The sequence below is a fragment of the Lontra canadensis genome, unplaced genomic scaffold (genome assembly GCF_010015895.1).
Source record: "Lontra canadensis isolate GAN:19392208 unplaced genomic scaffold, GSC_riverotter_1.0 scaffold42, whole genome shotgun sequence".
Lineage (NCBI taxonomy): Eukaryota > Metazoa > Chordata > Mammalia > Carnivora > Mustelidae > Lontra > Lontra canadensis.
Window position 1 is genome coordinate 16243811 of NW_022631036.1, and position 18288 is coordinate 16262098.

General features: G+C 42.2%; 1 protein-coding gene across 1 annotated transcript; it reads right to left on the reverse strand.

Annotated features, from left to right (window-relative positions):
• Positions 1 to 9389: 9389 nt before the first annotated feature.
• On the reverse strand, positions 9390 to 17210 carry LOC116875661 (60S ribosomal protein L21-like). The gene is made up of 2 exons (XM_032871303.1): positions 17188 to 17210; positions 9390 to 9930 (listed from the first exon to the last, which is right to left on the reverse strand). Exons 1-2 carry the CDS (start codon positions 17208 to 17210, stop codon positions 9396 to 9398), a joined length of 558 nt encoding a protein of 185 aa, XP_032727194.1. The 3' UTR covers positions 9390 to 9395.
• Between the last annotated feature and the right edge of the window lie 1078 nt (positions 17211 to 18288).

The window sequence follows — 18288 nt, forward strand, 5'->3', positions numbered from 1 at the left end:
ACCCCATGGTTTAGCTATTACCTGAGAGCCCCAGGAAGTAAAGAACTAAAATGACTAGGGCTCTCATCTATTTCAGAGAAACTGCTTTTATTTTGTTTTATATATTAGACTTTCATAGAAGATTTCATTTGGAATAATAAATGGTTTCTGGGACTAAATATATAATTTTTGAAAATCATTGTAAATGAAAACTGATTCTCTATCTTGCTTTTTTTTAACTTAAATTAATTTCTTTTATAAATATCCTAAGCACATTAGCGTACCATCAAGTTTATAACCCCGGAAATACAGATTTTGAAGTCAACAGTGTATAGTCGAAACCATGGAACATCAGTAAGATTGCCCAGCAGTAATCTGTGTGAGTGTAACATGAGAAGAGAAACAGGCCAACAAGTAGGCAGAAGAGAAGCCTGGAGATAAAGAAGGAGCTGTTGGCGAGGTAGGAAAACACAACTTCTGTAATGTTACAGAAGCAAAGGGTGTCAAGTGCTGGAGATGTCACGTAGCATAAGGACAAAAAAGAATCCACAAAATTCGGCCATAAAGAGGTCAGTGACATTTCCTGTGGCATTTACAGCAGAGTGGGGAAGGCTGATGCCAGTCTGAAACGGCTTGAAGACCAAAGAAGGGATGAAGTGGAAACAGTGTGGTGTAGACCAGTGCTTTTTGAATGTCTGTGGTGAAACACAGTGTCTGTAATTTCCGATCTGTCGTGGATTGACAGTAGTCCTGCTGTGCGAGACTAGAATGTCACTTGCACCTGGTGCAAGTTACCCTGAAAGTTGGATGATAGCCTAACTGGGTCTACACTCTCTTCAACAAGATGTGTTCATTGATGACAGGCTTGGAGGTTGTGGTCATGTCAGATTGCTGTAAAAGTTTCTAAATGTTCATTCTTCATTCTGTACAATGGGAGAGGTATAGATTATTCTCTTTTTTTAAAGATTTTATTTATTTATTTGATAGAGATCACAAGTAGGCAGAGAGGCAGGCAGAGAGAGAAGGGGGAAGCAGGCTCCCCGATGAGCAGAGAGCCTGATGCGGGGCTCAATCCCAGGACCCTGAGATCATGACCTGAGCTGAAGGCAGAGGCCCAACCCACTGAGCCACCCAGGCACCCCTAGATTATTCTTTTTAAAAAAGATTTATTTGAGAGCACATGCACAAGGAGGGGGAAGGACAGAGGGTGAGAGAGAGGGAGAACCAGACTCTTTACTGGTCAGGGAGCCCCACATGGGGCTGGATCCCAGAACCCCAGGATTATGACCTGAGCAGAAGATAGATGCTTAACCACCACTGAGCCACCCAGGGGCCCCTACATTATTCTTTCAAGAAAGTTATTTGTCAAGGAAGAGAAAGACTAGTCGGTAGTCTGTGAGGCCTTACAGGGTTGGGAGAAGGTTTCTACCAATATTGTTTCTTGCAACTTTATCCTCTGAATATTTCCTGATGTTCTTTGTGCTTCACATCTTTTTTAGCCCTGAACTTGGATCTCCAGCCCGTAAAATAGTACCTGATATATAGAAAGCATTTAAATTAAAAGGTTGTTGAACAAGAGAATCAACTTTCGTGTAAACTGTGGAGGATCCAAGCAGTCCTGTGCTTCCACATTTTACAGTATATCCTGCCTCATTTAATCTCTGGGTATTTATTTGGCCTGTAGCTAGGGAATTGTCTGGGAGGCTCATTCATAATCTTCATAGTCTTTGAGTGCATTAAAACGTTAACCTCATCTTCAAAGATGACATCACTGACTTTTACTTAGTAGGACCTGTGTTTTGAGAGGTTTTTTTTCCCCTCAAAACTGGTATTGGATTTCCTTTTTGCTTTGCCTTCCCTTGCCTCTTTAAGAGCATACAGTAACAAAGATGAGAGGTTTGGGACCATACCATGGCCACAGAATAAAGAGAATGAAATATCCCTGCCCAGAACTCAAACCCGAAGATAATATTTTGCATAAAAGAAGTCTCGTCTTTTATAAATCCCTTCACCTTCCTCTTTCTCTAATCGGACTGATTTTCAAATATCCCTCTTATTTTTTCATCTAAAGCCTTGCCCCTAGTCCACACGGTGGAACTCAAATCTACCTGGGAAAATGAGAATTCTAATACAAAATGTGGGCAAGGTGAAGAGGAGCCAAAGGAAAGCAGACAATTCCAGTCATTCACGCAACAGACATTCACTAAATGCTTGGGATGTGCCAGACACAGCCCTGAGTGCCGCATATGAAGATGCCCCCCAGGAAGGTGTAGAACTCAGGTCCCATTGGCTGGAGCAGGCCAGACTTCTTCTAATCCACTGAGCCACCCAGGCGCCCCAGGCCAGACTTCTTTTAAACACTCGACTAGACTGGTTTCCCGTGGTAGCCGGAAGGCTCTTCACAGTGCGTACATCGTAAATAAGCTCTAGTACAGTCTACACTAGATTGTTACCCTTAATCAGGCATTGTTTAACAAATTTAAGGAAGAAGCAGGAAAATCTCAGCTGTGTACACGTTTATGGTTTTGGGGGTGGGGTAAAGAGGAAGGAGATTAAATGGGAACTTTCAGTACTTCTGGAAATATGTGGTAGTTCCATTTATAGCTTAATCAATAAGGATTATTAGGACTTTTTGTCCAATTTTGGGATGAGGAGTTCCTGAACTCTTTAGCTGAAAATCTTCTCCACCCAGCCTTTAGCATGAAGTGCACAATCTGCAGAGAAGTGTATCGCCAGTATTAGACCCAGAGACTGTTGAAGTGTGCCGCTCGCATGTAATTGTTCATCTTCTCGTTCATTCACTCACTCGTTCAAAAACAATCGAGTGAATACATTCTATGTTTAGCCTCCTTCACTGCCCTGAAGGAGCTGGGCTGAGAAGAGAAGAAATATCTGTAAATAGCCTTAACACAAGGTGGGAAGTGTTCCGTGCTGGACCTACAAAATACATGATTAATTCCATTAACCTGACTAAAAATAGCCCAGGGCCATTCAGATATACCACAGGGATAGAGGGCAAGTCTGCTTGTTTTGCACAGTGACAATTTGTCATCTTACGGACCCACTTTGTGCCAGAGGCTCGAACTAGAGCAGTTTGGGGGTATTAAATAATATCACTTTGGCATAAAAGACTATGTCAAAATTAGACATGTGTTTTTTAGCATATTAATTTCTCACACGCAGTTACATAGTTCCTAAAGCACCTTCTATAAATGCATATTATACCACAAAAGATACATTTACTCTGGCAGACAAAAGAATTATGGTGGAAAAGCCTGGCTTCTACAGTCATGTGTCATCAGAATACCTGCTCCTATTACCTGTTAGGTGCATGACCTTCAGCAAAGTACTAACTTTTGTGGGCCTCAGAGTCCTCATCTGAAAACTGGGAATAGTACCAAACTAGGGTTGTTGGATAGTCCGTCCATCATCATCATCACCATGGCCAACATTTATGCAGAACTTACTATAGGCACTTCACATAGATTATCTCACAGATTATTCCTCCAAACGAGGCTAGTAGTGGTGATATTATTTCTCTATTTAGTTTAGAATCTGTAGCCTAGAGTTTAAATAACTTGCCCAAGTTTACATAACAAAGAAAGGGCTAGAGATAGGATCCAAACCCAGGCAGTTTTGACCTGTTGTCCTTTTTTAAAACAACTTTATTGAGATATAATCCATATGTCATACAATTTACTCATTTAAAGTGTATAATTCGGGGTGCCTGGGTGGCTTAGTGGGTTAAAGCCTCTGTCTTCAGCTGAAGTCATGATCCCAGCGCCTGGGTTGCTCAGTGGGTTAAAGCCTCTGCCTTCAGCTCAGGTCATGATCCCAGGGTTCTGGGATGGAGCCAAGAGTCGGACTCTGCTCAGCGGGGAGCCTGCTTCCTCCTCTCTCTCTGCCTGCCTCTCTGCCCTCTTGTGATCTCTGTCTGTCAAATAAATAAATAAAAATCTTTAAATAAATAAATAAATAAAGTGTATAATTGAGTGGTTTTTAGTATAGTCACAGTTATGTAACCATCACCACAATCTAATTTTAGAACATTCTTATCCCCTATGCCCCACAAAAGAAACCCTATAGCCATTAAGAATTACTCCACCTCAACCTCCTACTTTCAGCCCTAGGTATCCTCTAATCCGCTTTCTGTTTCTAGAGATTTTGCCTATTCTGGACATTTCATATGAATGGAATCATAAAATATGTGTTTTTTGTGATTAGTTTCTTAGCATAATTCTTTCAAAGTTTATCCACATCATTGCCTGTATCAGAATTTCATTCATTTTTATGGTACAGATATTTCCCTTTGGTTTATCCATTTATCAGTTGATGGCCTCTTGGGTCGTTTCCACTTTCTGGCTATTATAAATCAGAACATTTGTGTACAAGTTTTCTTGTGTACAGATTAAGTTTTCATTTCTTGGCTATGTATTTAGTAGTTATATGCTGGGTCATATGATAACTATATTTAAGTGTTTGAGGAAATTTTTTTTAATTGTGAAATCATAATTAAATTTCACAACCTGAAATCAAGAGTCACATGCTCCACCAACTGAGCCAACCAGGTGCCCCATAATTGTGAAAAAAATTTTAAAGTCGAATAATAGTACAGAGGACCGGGGCGCGTGGCTGGCTCATTGATTCAGCGTCTGCCTTCAGCTCAGGTCGTGATCCCAGCATCCTAGAATCGAGCCCAATACCGGGGCTCCCTGCTCAGTGGGCAGCCTGCTTCTCCTTATCCAGATACCCTGTGCTTGTGTTCCCTCTTGCTATCTCTCTGTCATAAATGAATAAAAATAAAAACTTTTTTAAAAAAGTAGTACAGGGTACCTGAATACCCTCCATTTGGATTCTGAAATTGTTAACATTTTGCCAGTTTTATATCCCTGCTTCCCCCCACACATCTCCCTCCCTCCTTCCCAATCTCTCTCCGTCTCCAATTTCATTTTTTAGAGCCAGCCCTCTTAACTATTACTTTTTTTTAAAGATTTTTATTTATTCATTTGACAGAGAGAGAGAGAGACCACAAGTAGGCAGAGAGAGAGGGGGAAGCAGGCTCCCTGCCGAGCAGAGCGCCTGATGCAGGGCTCGATCTCAGGACCCCAAGATCACAACCCGAGCCGAAGGCCAAGGCTTAACCCACTGAGCCACCCAGGCACCCCTTAACTACTACTTTATGTTCATCCCCAAGTAAGTGAGTGAACATAGGTGAAATAGTATAATGCCTAGCCAATAACTGCTACTCAATAAATGTAAATTCCCTCCTTTCCTCTTTTCCCCAATACTTAGAAATGTTATGTAGGATCCAGCCTGCAAGCTCTACATCAAGATAAGAGATGTGCGATCTAGGGGCGCCTGGGTGGCTCAGTGTGTTAAAGCCTCTGCCTTCGGCTCAGGTCATGGTCCCAGGGTCCTGGGATGGAGCCCCGCATTAGGCTCTCTGCTCAGCAGGGAGCCTGCTTCCCCCTCTCTCTCTGCCTGCCTCTCTGCCAACTTGTGATCTCTGTCTGTCAAATAAATAAATAAATAAATCTTTAAAAAAAGAGAGAGAGAGAGACGTGAGATCTAAATAAAGACTCATGGACCTTACTTTCCACAGTATTCCTGGACCAAGGTCTGTGGAACTAGGTAGGTGGCCATCTAAACTGTGGTGATCTTGATGTCTAATTTCTGGTTGATTACATTAGGATGATAGTAAGATAAATTAGCAAGATAATTTTTTTTTAAGATTTTATTTATTTATTTGACAGACCGAGATCACAAGCAGGCTGAGAGGCAGGCAAAGAGAGGGGGAAGTAGGCTCCCTGCTGAGCAGAGAGCCCAATACTGGGCTTGATCCCAGGACCCTGGGACCATGACCTGAGCTGAAGGCAGAGGCTTTAACACACTGAGCCACCCAGGCGCCCCCAGCAAGATAAATTCTACAAATACTTATATTTGTAAGTAGAAAGTAGAAATAGACAAAATCCAAACCATCACAACTGCTTGGTTTTTGTTTTGTTTTGTTTTTTTAGGATAGCAGGAAATTTAACTCCCAGGATACATAAGCCTATTCTAGAGCAAAATAAGAAATCCCATTTACCAGTGCTGACGTCCATATCCCCACATTATGTGTGGGGACATGAAGAAGGAGTTATGAAAAAGAACTGACCAAAGCTGAAGTTTTACCAAGAATGCTAACAGGAAGGGTCCATTTCTTCCTGGACAGTGACATCGAACACATGAAAAGTAGGACAGCACATGACCTACTTATTATTGATTTATTTAGAAAAATCAGTCATTAACATTGGATCCCTGGGGGCTCTAGAACAATCTTCATGGCAGTGAAATTCACTTGCTTTCTAAGAAACTACAGGGCTTCCTGGAATTTTTATGAATTTTATGAATACCATCCATAATTTTTAGACATCAGACCTGAGGAGCCACTTCTCATTCAGCTATATTCCTGGAGCAGAGGTTTTCTCCTCACTGCTGAGATAAAACCTGGGAGATTATGCCTACTGTTTGGTCTTGTAGACACCCAGGTCTGCTGCTTGAGTCCCACTGGGCCTGACCCTGAGATTCTGAGACCTGGCTGTGTACCAAAGAGAGACCAATATTACACCTAACAAATTGATGGTTTCTTAATATAATCTAATATCTGACATATATTCAAATTTCCCTAATTGTCCTCAAAATGTCTTCTTACAGCTTGTGTATTTAAACCACTGTCCAACAAAGTCCACATATTACATTTGGTTTTTGTTATTCTTAAGCTTCCTATAATCTAGAATAGTCTCCAACAACCTTTTTTCTTCTTTTAATGCCACTAACTTGTTGAAGAAACTAAATATATCCTATAGAATGTCTCACCTTCTGGATTTGTCTCATAGTTTCCTTTGATGTCATTTCCCTTGTTTCCCTATTCTCTGCATTTCCTATAAGCTGGCAGTTAGATCTAAAAGGTTGGTTAGACCCTAGCTAAATATTCTTTTTTAATAATTTTTTTTATTTATTCACTTGAGAGAGAGAGAGAGCACAAGCAGGGGGAAAGGCAGAAGGAGAGAGAAGTGGACTCCCCGCTGAGCTGGGAGCTGGACATGGGACTGAATGTAGGGCTCAATGAAGTCCTTGATCCCAGGACCTGGAGATCATGACCTAAGACGAAGGCAGAGGCTTTACCATCTGAGTCACCCAGGTGCCCCCAGGCTAAACATTTTTGATAGGAATACTTTCTAGGTGATTCCGTGTCCTTCATACTGCATCACATCAGGTCCACACACTATCTTTTGTCCCACTGATAGTGAGTTCATGATTGATCAGTGTGGGCAGATGATCACAGTCTGATCCTCCCATTACACAGTTGCCTCTTCCTCTATGACCAGTAAACTGATCTGTGGGATGATACTTTGGTTCTTCTATTAACTGCCACCATGTGCCATGTGAGTCCTGGAAGATTAAAGGGAAAACAAAAGAAAGAATTATCTTTGCCTTTCTGGTTTGAATCAGTGGATTGAAACAAAATATGTTGTCTGATCACAACGGAGTGAAATTAGAAATTAATAATGACAAGTAAATTAGGAAATTCCCAACTATGTGAAAATTAAACTCCCAAATTTTAAATTAAACCAGATTATAAAAATTGGTTCTTGGCAAAAGAAGAAAAAGATTTCCTAACCCAGCGTCGTGGAGGTACTACCTCCCACAAACTTGCTTTTCTGTCCATGTTCCTGACTGAAGTCTGTGCCTTTAGTTCTGCAACTCAGAATGCAGGCGGCGGTCCAACATCTTCTCCCTCCCACTTCTTTAACCAATCCATCACCGTTCTCCAAATCTTATCTTCTAGAAGATGTCTCAGATTTGTTCACCTCTTCCATGGCCCTGGCCTAGGCTGCCATCATCTCTCACCAGGATTCCTGTCAAGCTTCCTCACAAGCTTCCTCACGCTGCATCTCCCACATGTCCTTCACACTGCAAGCAGAGGAATCTTTCCCAACTCAGAGTTCATCCTGTTTACAATCCTTCAGTCTCTTTACATTTTAGGGTAAAGATCAAGATCAAGATCTTCAATGAGGGGCTCCTGGGTGGCTCAGTCAGTTAAGTGGCTGACTCCTGATTTTGACTCAGATCATGATCTCAGGGTCAGGAGATGGAGCCCTGCAGTGGGCTTCATGCTCAGTGGGGAGTCTGCTTGAGATTCTTTCCCTCGACTCCCCACCCCCATGCTCCGGCTTAGACTTGCATGTGCATGCTTGACTGTGGTCTCTCTCTCACTCTCACTCTCTAGAGTCAGTCCATTAATAAATCTTTAAAAAAAGAAAAAGACTTTCAGTGAGGCCTGTAGGCACCAACCCCCGACTCTTTTGCTACCTCCCCTACCTGTCTAGCTCCTATACCCTCTTGTTTTCCAGGCTACATCTACTCCAGCTGTGCTGACTGCTTCTCAAGTGCCCTATGCTGCTTCCTGTTACAGGACCTTTGCACCTCCTGTTCCCACTGCCTAGAATGTTCTCGTCCAGCATCCCTGTTCAGCTAACTCCTACCTTTCACTCAGATCTCAAGCCCATTATTACTTCCTTGGAGAGGTTTTCTGTAATCCCCCAGATGAGGGCAGACTCTCTGGTGGTACATGCTCTCAGCAACGTGTGCCTTTCCTTTTTATCACAGTATGTCTTTACAGGGTTTTTTGTGATCAGTGGCTTAATGTGGATTAAATCGCCTTCATTAGATTGCTAACTCCCTAAACGATGAGACCGTGCCTCTTTTGCTCACCATTGTCTCTCTTACACCTAGCACATACTAGGAGCTCAATATATATTTGACCATTCATAAGAATAGAACAAAACTAGGGGCGCCTGGGTGGCTCAGTAGGTTAAAGCCTCTGCTTTCGGCTCGGGTCATGGTCCCAGGCTGCTGGGATCAAGCCTCACGTCGGGATCTCTGCTTGGCGGGGAGCCTGCTTCCCCCTCTCTCTCTGCCTGCCTCTCTGACTACTTGTGATTTCTGTCTGTCAAATAAATAAATAAATAATAATAAAAAGAATAGAACAAAACTATATGTAGATGTTTACCACAATTTTATTTATGATAGAAGAAGAGGTATCAATATAAAGATTAAATAATAGAAAATTTACATAATGAAATATTGTAGCCATTAAAAATCATGTTTCTGAGTAATATTTAATGATATTGGAAAATACTCATTACATCATGTTAGATTAAAAAGACATGACGAGGGGTACCTGGGTGGCTCAGTAGGTTAAGTGTCTGCCTTAAGCTCAGGTCATGATCCCAGGCTCCTGGTCAGGCTTCCTGCTCAGTGGGGAGCCTTCTTTTCCCTCTCCCTTTGCCCCTCCCTGTCACTCATTCTCTCTCAAATAGAATCTTTTTTTTTTTTTTTTACAGTCTTGAGGTCCTTTATTTTCTTTATATTTATCATGCCATGAATTCATAGGGAATGGGTTCCAGCAGTTCGGGCTCCTTTCCGTTGGTTCTCACGAAATGTGCTTCTCTGGGTGGAGCAGGCAGACACTTCAGCTGAACCCAAGTACCTTTCTCTTTGGCTTCCTTCTTTTTCTGATCATTTTCCTTTACACGCTTCAGGAAGCTATCTCGGCTCTTTGAATGTTTAATATGCTCAATGCGGACATTAATTCTCTTGGCAAGAACCTTGCCCTTAACTTGTTTGTTTACAACAATACCAACAGCATGCTGAGTAACATTGTAGACTCTTCCAGTTTTGCCATGGTAACATTTGTGGGGCATTCCCTTTTGAACAGTGCCCATTCCCTTGATGTCCACAATATCACCTTTCTTGTAGATTCGCATGTATGTGGCCAAAGGAACAACTCCATGTTTTCTAAAAGGCCTAGAGAACATGTACCGGGTACCTCTCCTCTTTCCCTTCGTGTTGTCATTTTGGCAAATTACTGGAAGATGGAGGTTCCGGCCGAAAAGAAGGAAATAGAATCTTTTTTTTAAAGATTTTATTTATTTTTGCGAGAGAGAGAGAGCACGCAGCACATGAAGGGAGGGTGGAGAGGGGAAGGGGCAGAGGGAGCAGCAGACTCCCTGCTCAGCAGGGAGCCAATTGCAGGACTCCATCCCAGGAGCCTGGGGTCATGACCTGAGCCCAAGGTAGATGCTTAACCCACTGAGCCACCCAGGTGCCCCTCAAATAAATAAAATCTTAAAAAAAAAAACAAAACCATGATGAATGTGGAGTAAGAGTCCTATTTATTGATACTTTTAAAAGTAGAATGACTCAAAAAAAATTAAAATAAAATAAAATAAAAGTAGAATGACTCAGTATAGTTTCATTCCCTGCTTTTCAGTTAACATTGCATGAAAATATATATTATATATATGTAAAAGATATATATGCAGAGGAAAATGTTGAAAATAATGTTATTGGTGGTTTATTTCAGCAGACAGGATTTCAGGGGAATTTATTTCTTCAGACTGTATTTTCCAAATATTTTTCAATAAACACATGTTTTTATAATTAGGAGGCAGCTATAATCAAGAATATGGACTCTGATATTAGCTAGACCTGAGTTCCAGCCCCAGCTCTACCCCTGCCACTTAGACATTGAGTGACCTGGGCAAGGTACTTAACTTCCCTTCAGAGGAGTACCTACCCACAAGGTTGCTGCAGGAGGCAAATGATATAAAACTTACAAATCACTTGGTACAATTTCTGCCACATCAATAAATAGCAGTTCTTGTTATAGATTTTGATCTGTTAAAATGTTACTTTTTTTTTTTTTTTTTTTTTAATTTGACAGACAGAGATCACAAGCAGGCAGAGAGGCAGGCAGAGAGAGAGAAGGAAGCAGGCTCCCCACCGAGCAGAGAGCCGGATGCGGGGCTCGATCCCAGGACCCTGGGATCATGACCCGAGCCGAAGGCAGAGGCCTTAACCCACTGAGCCACCCAGGCGCCCCTAAAATGTCACTTTTAAAATTTAAAAACAACACACCCTTTCCTTGGAAAAGAAAAAATGAAAACCAAGGGGGTGGTTCAGTGCCTGCCTTTGGCTCAGGTCATGATCCTGAGACCTGGGAATCAAGCTGCACATCAGTCTGTCTCTCCCTCTGCCTTCCACTCTCTGTGCTTGTGCTCTCTGTCAAATAGATAAATAAAATCTTTAAAAAAAAAAAAAAGAAAACCAAAACCTACAAGTACTTTCAATTATATTTTTAAAAAGAAAAGAATGAACATTGCTAACGAGAAGGACTGCGCGACCCGGAGGATCAGCAGTAGGAAGCCCGATCACTGAAATTCAGGAAATTAAGTCCTGAGTCACTTTCTGAAAAGCAAAAACAAAACCCTTGTGTTACCAGCTTAAAGAGAGGTGAGAAAGCCAGCTTGGAGTGGATTCATCTACTGACGTCCAGCTGCTGCCGCAGAGCCCTTCAGCGCTGTTAATACTGTGCTCTCAAGCAGGCAAGAATTCAGCCAGACCGTTTGTCAACAACATGGCGATGTCAACAATATCGCGGCCAGCTCTGGGAGCCAGATAACCCCCAATTCGAAGGATACAGGCTTACACGACCTCCAGCTTCTCCAAAGCAAAGGCAGTTTGGCTCCACAACCAGGTGGGTCATATGTAAGCTATCCAAAATTTGTGCCCCATGTTCCAGTCAGGGCAGTGTGGAGTCAGAGAGACCAATTTTATAACAAGGGTTAGGTTTTCTGTGTGGAAAGAGCTGGTTTGAATCTCTGCTCCCACGCTTTTCCAGTTTTATGACCTGGGGCTAAAACTTCATCACTCTTGAGCTTTGTTTTCTCCCCTGTGGCTGGGAATGATAATTTCTACCTCACTAGGAGGCTGTGCAGAAGGAGGGACATGATGCTTGCGAAAGCTTAGGACAGAGCTCAACAACTGGCAGGAGCCATGTGTTACTTCCCACCTCCAGTGGTGACCCAGTGCGTGGGGCAGGACCAAGGGCACCATGCCTGAATTTGACCACAGGGAGACATGCGGCCCAATTTCTTCTCGGGGCACATGCCCAGCCAACCGGGCTTGCTGCCAAGTGTTGGAGGCCTTCAGGGAGGGGATTGACGCAACCCCCGCCTTCAGGAAGCAACATTCCTAAGCAGCCCTTCCACCCGTTAGAACAGTTCAAACTGTTATTAGTTTTAAATAGACAATGATCACATCTGTTTTCTTGAATGATTATACCTTCAAAATTTCTAAATACAAATTTAAACCATGATAACCCTTATATACGCACACACAGAGTCCTTGAATCAGAAGTATGATTTTTCATTACCAGTCACAGCATTTCCCCAACTTTTCTGTTTGTTTGGGGTTTTTTTTTTTTTTTTTCAAAGATTATTTATTTATTTATTTGACACAGAGAGAGATCACAAGTAGGCAGAGAGGCAGGAAGAGATAGAGGAAGGGAAGCAGGCTCCCCGCTGAGCGGAGTGCCTGATGTGGGGCTCAATCCCAGGACCCTGAGACCACAATCTGAGCTGAAGGCAGAGGCTTAACCCACTGAGCCATCCAGGCACCCCTCCCCAACTTTTTCTTTTGAAAAATTTCAAACGTACAGAAGAGTTAAAAGTAGTACAATGAATACCATGTGCTGTTCCGTTAGAGGTATCAGCAGAATGTCACTGCATTTGTTTTCTCTCGTTCTGCTTTTAAGTCTTAACTTTTTGGTGAACAATTGAAGAGTTAATTATAGATGCTGTGACACTTCATCCCCCAAAACATGAGTTTTTCCTAAGAAGTGTATTTCCTAAGAAGAAGGACATTCCTCGTCCATAACCACATAATTAGTATCTCACTCAGGAAACTTAACCTAAATGAATTAGTATTATCTCATACACAGTCCATATTCAAATATTCCCAGTTATCCCTATAATACCCTCCACAGATTTCAAAAAGATCTAGACTTCAAAAAGAAAAAAGGGAAGAAACCACACATTGCATTTTATTGTCATGTCTCATCCTATTCTGAAATTTAGCCCTTCCCCCTTTGGTGCTAAAGCTGTTGTTTTCCTCTTAACTTTTATTTACTTAATGGGTCTCATTACTAAATGTGGGCCCTAGCAATCTTTCATCTTCCTTTCTGATCCAAGTACTTTTTTTTTAAAAAGTGGCTTGTACTGAAATAATCCCAATCTTTTTCAGTTCTTAACTTCTTCAGTCCTTCGCATATTGAAATGGAATAACAAATGTTAACAGCATCTACATAATGACAGGTCTGAGGAGGAAAGGGATGGGCCATTCAACTTGGGGCATGTTCAAGTCAAAATCATGACAGAACTTTCAGGTGACAAGCCCAATAGGTTGTGATTGGAGATGGGAACCTGATCCTCTTCCTAGGTAAGGTAAAGAAAGTCACTTACAGAGAAGTGAAAGGGGAAGCCACAGAATGGGTGACTTCCCCAGCAGAAGGACTATTCTTGAGGAGGCTAGTGTGAAACTCAGGAGACTTCCAGGCCAGAGGCAAAGCAGCTGGGTATGTTGGACACCCAGCAGAACCAGGGGGCTGGGAGCAGAGGTAATGAGGAAGAAACAACAAATCCCACCCTTGAGCTGCTTATAGTTTTTAATTCAAGGTGCAAATTAATTCTCAAAACCAGGCCGGGAGAGGGGCTGGAGGACTCAGAGCTATGCCAGCTGGAGTCAGACTAGTTATCCTTCTGGAGGAACAGGGTGGAGGTTAGCCTAGACGTACAAAGACTCAGATCTCCTGGGGCAAAACTCCCCTAGGTAAGGAAACCAGAAAAAGAACCAAGAATAATCACCAAGGGGGCACCTGGGTGGCTCAGTGGGTTGAAGCCTCTGCCTTCAGCTCAGGTCATGGTCCCAGGGTCCTGGGATCGAGCCCCACATCAGGCTTTCTGCTCAGCGGGGAGCCTGCTTCCCCCTCTCTCTCTGCCTGCCTCTCTGCCGACTTGTGAACTCTGTCTGTCAAATAAATAAATAAAATCTTAAAAAAAAAAAAAAAAAGGAATAATCATCAAGAAGGGAAGTTGCAGAGGAGACCGGGAAGGGACCAGCTGGGGGACAAAAGCCAATTCAGTTGGGATGGCCAGAGAACAAATGGAAAGAATCTGTGTCCTTGACAACATTGAGATACCAAATCAACTCCAAAGCCACCCCACCTCTGAACTTCTGGTTCTGTAAAATAATATATTTCCACGTTATTAAAATATAAGAGTCAACCTAAATCGATGGATTAAGAAACTCCCCCAAAAGAGCATATTTACCAAAAAGTCTTAAGAACCAAGAGAATGAGGTAAAAATATCAAATAGGTAAACAGAACATAGTCACAATGACTGCAGCAAATCTTCTTGGCTTATGAAATCTATCTTATACATATGATTACATTAAAATTTATGAAGAACAAAACTGTTAGGCAATAATTCAGTTTTTAAATTTTTTTTAAAGATTTTATTTATTTATAAGACAGACAGAGATCACAAATAGGCAGAAAGACAGGCAGAGAGAGGGCGGGGAGTGGGGAGGGGAAGCAGGCTCCCTGCTGAAGAAGAGAGCCCGATGTGGGACTCGATCCCAGGACTCTGGGATCCTGACCTGAGCCGAAGGCAGAGGCTTTAACCCACTGTGCCACCCAGGTGCCCCGTTTTTTAAAAATTTTTACTTATTTTTTAAAAAGATTTCTGTATTTAAGTAATCTCTACACCCAATGTGGGGCTCAAACTCACAATCCTGAGATCAAGAGTCCCATGCTCCACCGACTGAGCCAGCCAGGTGCCCCTTGGTGATTTTTCTTTCAAAGATTTTATTTATTTATTTGAGAAAGAAAGTTCGAGAGAACACAAGCAGAGGGAGCTGCCGAAGGAAAGGGAGAAGCAGACTCCCCACTGAGCAGGGAGCCCAATGCAGGGCTCCATCCCATGTCCCTGAGATCATGACCCGAGCTAAAGGCAGACACACTCAACCAGCTGAGACACCTGGGTGCCTCCCCCTCAGTGATTTCTAAAGGACCAGAGAGAAAAGTCCAGCAAAAGGAGACTCTGCTATATAGGCCCTCAATTTCTTAAGACAAAACATATGAATAAGGGCGCCTGGGTGGCTCAGTGGGTTAAAGCCTCTGCCTTCCGCTCAGGTCATGGTCTCAGGGTCCTGGGATCGAGCCCCGCATCAGGCTCTCTGCTCAGCGGGGAGCCTGCTTCCTCCTCTCTCTCTCTCTGCCTGCCTCTCTGCCTACTTGTGATCTCTGTCTGTCAAATAAATAAATAAAATCTTTAAAAAATATATGAATATATATGTATATACATGATACATAAATGTGTTTATTGTGTATACACCCACATATATGTGCATACACTCACATATACACACACATCTGCATGTAATACGTTATGTATGCACATACGCACGAAATTTGCCCTATGCAGGAGGCACTGATGAATACATAAACAGTTCTGATTATTCAGGTGGTGCAGGGAATACCGACCGCTGGAGGTTGAAAAGAAGTTTAGGGTGCTCTCGCCACCCAAGGAGGGGATTTTTGCCAGAATAACTAGAATAAAGAGAGCTTTCATAATGCTCCAGTTTCAATAAGGTTTCAAAAGCAGTGTGAGTAACGGAGGGGCAAGTGTCGTGCTCTTCCCATGGTCATGCTTCTCGGTGGTAAACTCTTCTCAGCAGATCCTGAATCATCGCGGGGGAGATTAATAAGCCCTTTTCCTGTCTAACAATTAACCCCAGAGTACTTCGATGTACTGGTGCAGGTTTTACTTCAGAGCTGGTTACAGGACCGTGAATGAATTTAACAGGCTCTAGATTACAAATTTAACCGTAAAATTTTCAAATTTATTTCCTTCAGTGAATTATAAAGATAGTCCGGGGGCTCCTGGGTGACTCAGTGGGTTAAAGCCTCTGCCTTCGGCTCAGGTCATGATCCCGGGGTCCTGGGATTGAGCCCTGCATCGGGCTCTCTGCTCAGCAGGGAGTCTGCTTCCCACCCGCCCCTCTCTGCCTGCCTCTCTGCCTACTTGTGATCTCTATCAAATAAATAAATAAAATCTTTAAAAACATATATGAAGATAGTCTGTGCTGGAGTTACAGAGAAGAAAGGCAGTGCATATTTTCACCCCTCTCACCCTCAAATCAACGGCACCACCATTTAAATGAGACAGCAGTAGTTGATTTAGAGACTAGTAGTATTGACTAGCTCTTTCCTGCTCTCCAAACCCTCTAACCTCCGGGGGTGGTGCTTCTCGGGACTCAAACAGCTGCACATTTCCAACATAGTATTCCCTACATGGTGTCAAATGACAGGGGAGGAAGTTTTGGTGACTGGATGATTTATTCACTTAGTCATCGTTCCATCAGGAGAAACAATAAGAGGCTTTTGTTTGTGTTTCTGTGTGTAGGGTGTGAGGGTAAAGAGAAGAAAATAGCCATATAATGAAATCTTGGTCCTCTTTTTTCTCTCTCTCAAAAGAGGTCTTTATCTTCAAACTACTATACATATATCATAAATATATCATTAAAAATAACCCACCCTGTGGTTGTTCCTACATTGTTTCTTCATATTTTCCTGGAAAGTTTCTTTTTTTCTTTTTTATTAAAAAAAAAGGAATACATGAATATGTTTTCATCATAAAACATTCAAACATTACAAAAGCATACAGAGTGAAAAACAAAGGTCTCCCTTCATTGCCCTCACCCAGTCCTCCTCTCCCACCATTCAGCCCTTACAAAAAAGTTCTTTTTTTTTTTTTTTTAAACCTCGATTACCACAGTTTAGGGCACATTCGTAACAACAGACGGCACATTGTAAGCAACAGGCAAATTCCAAAATACAAGCAATCAGAAATCACTGAACATGAACTCCACTGTGGAACACATTCCCAGAAAGGGCCAGGACAAGTCATGGCAGAGTGACTCAGTACAGATCAGGGATCCCTGGAAAAACAGGCACATGGAACCAGGAACATCTGGGTGTGCTTCTGGATGTCCTTGAACTAGCTTGATGTCCTTGAGCAACTTTTGTTTCCCCAGGTAGGCATGTCAGTAGGAGCATGAAATCAGATTATGGGTAAAGTGCCTGATGAGTGCTAAGTTTTTAGCATCTATCAGTTTTCCTCTCACTTCCAGAGGAATTTCTAAAGCACACATTAGTTTATTTCTGTTGAAGTTCTAGTTATGTTTGCATGTTTGTGGGGAAAATTATAATCCTATTTTGTACACTGTTCAGAAAAGTTGAAAAAAGAGCATGCTTTGCTCACCTGCCAAGCTGCTCAAAGCTCATTGGTGTTTTTATTTAGAGGCTGATGTAGAAATAGATCTGCATTGTATTTGGGTTCAGGCAATGTATGTGGATTCAGGCAAGAGCATCCAGGATCAAGGAATCCTGATAATCATGTGTATGTTATCTCCTGGAATCCTGTATCATTAAGCGACTGATTCAAAGAAGTTGAGTAATGGGGCAACACTGATGCAAGAACACTGGATTACTTTTAAGTTATTCGTGTAACATGAACATGGCTTTTTGGGAGTTCAGAAGTTTTGGGTTTTGTCACCAAGAAAACTGCTTCGCAATCATCCAAGAGGCAAGCTCATAATAAGGTGAAGAAAAGATGAAGGCTTCTGGACGGATCCACGAGCGTTTTCTGCAGTCTATGATGCCTGGAGTGCCCTCTACTGGTTACCTTCCAGAGAGCCAGGCAGATAATGGTTTCACGGAGGAGTCCAAGTTTTTGAAATACCATACATATAACACGTTCTCTCTGTAACTTCTCTACCGAGTGACTTTTTTCTGAAGGCTTATCCTCTGAAAGAGAGAGCAATAGCTTTTTTTTTGGGGGGGGAACCAACTTGATTCCTTAATCATTAGTGTGTCTGAAATGCCATTTAAAAGTGATCAATTATCTGCTATATCCTAATTTTTTTTAAGATTTTACTTATTTATTCATGAGCAAAAGAGAGAGGGGCAGAGGCAGAGGGCGAAGCAGGCTCCCCGCTGAGCAGGAGCCCACTGAGGGACTCGATCCCCGGACTCTGGGATCATGACGTGGGCCGAAGGCAGATGCTTAACCATCTGAGCCACCCAGGTGACCGATTCTAATTTCTAAAATAATCAGCATGTTGGGAGAAAAACTAAATGTAATAAAGTGACCCCAAAATATTTAACTGGATTTTACATTTTAAAAAATATCTTTTGTTGTAAGGTACATAGTTTCTAATGTACACTAGTCTCTCCATACTAGTTTTTCAACTTCCTGTGAACGTGTAATTATTGTAAGATAAGAAGTTGAAAAAAAATCTAGTGACTACTTTGCAGCTTTAAATCATTGAAATCTTTCTTTGAACTTGTTGAACCCTAAAAG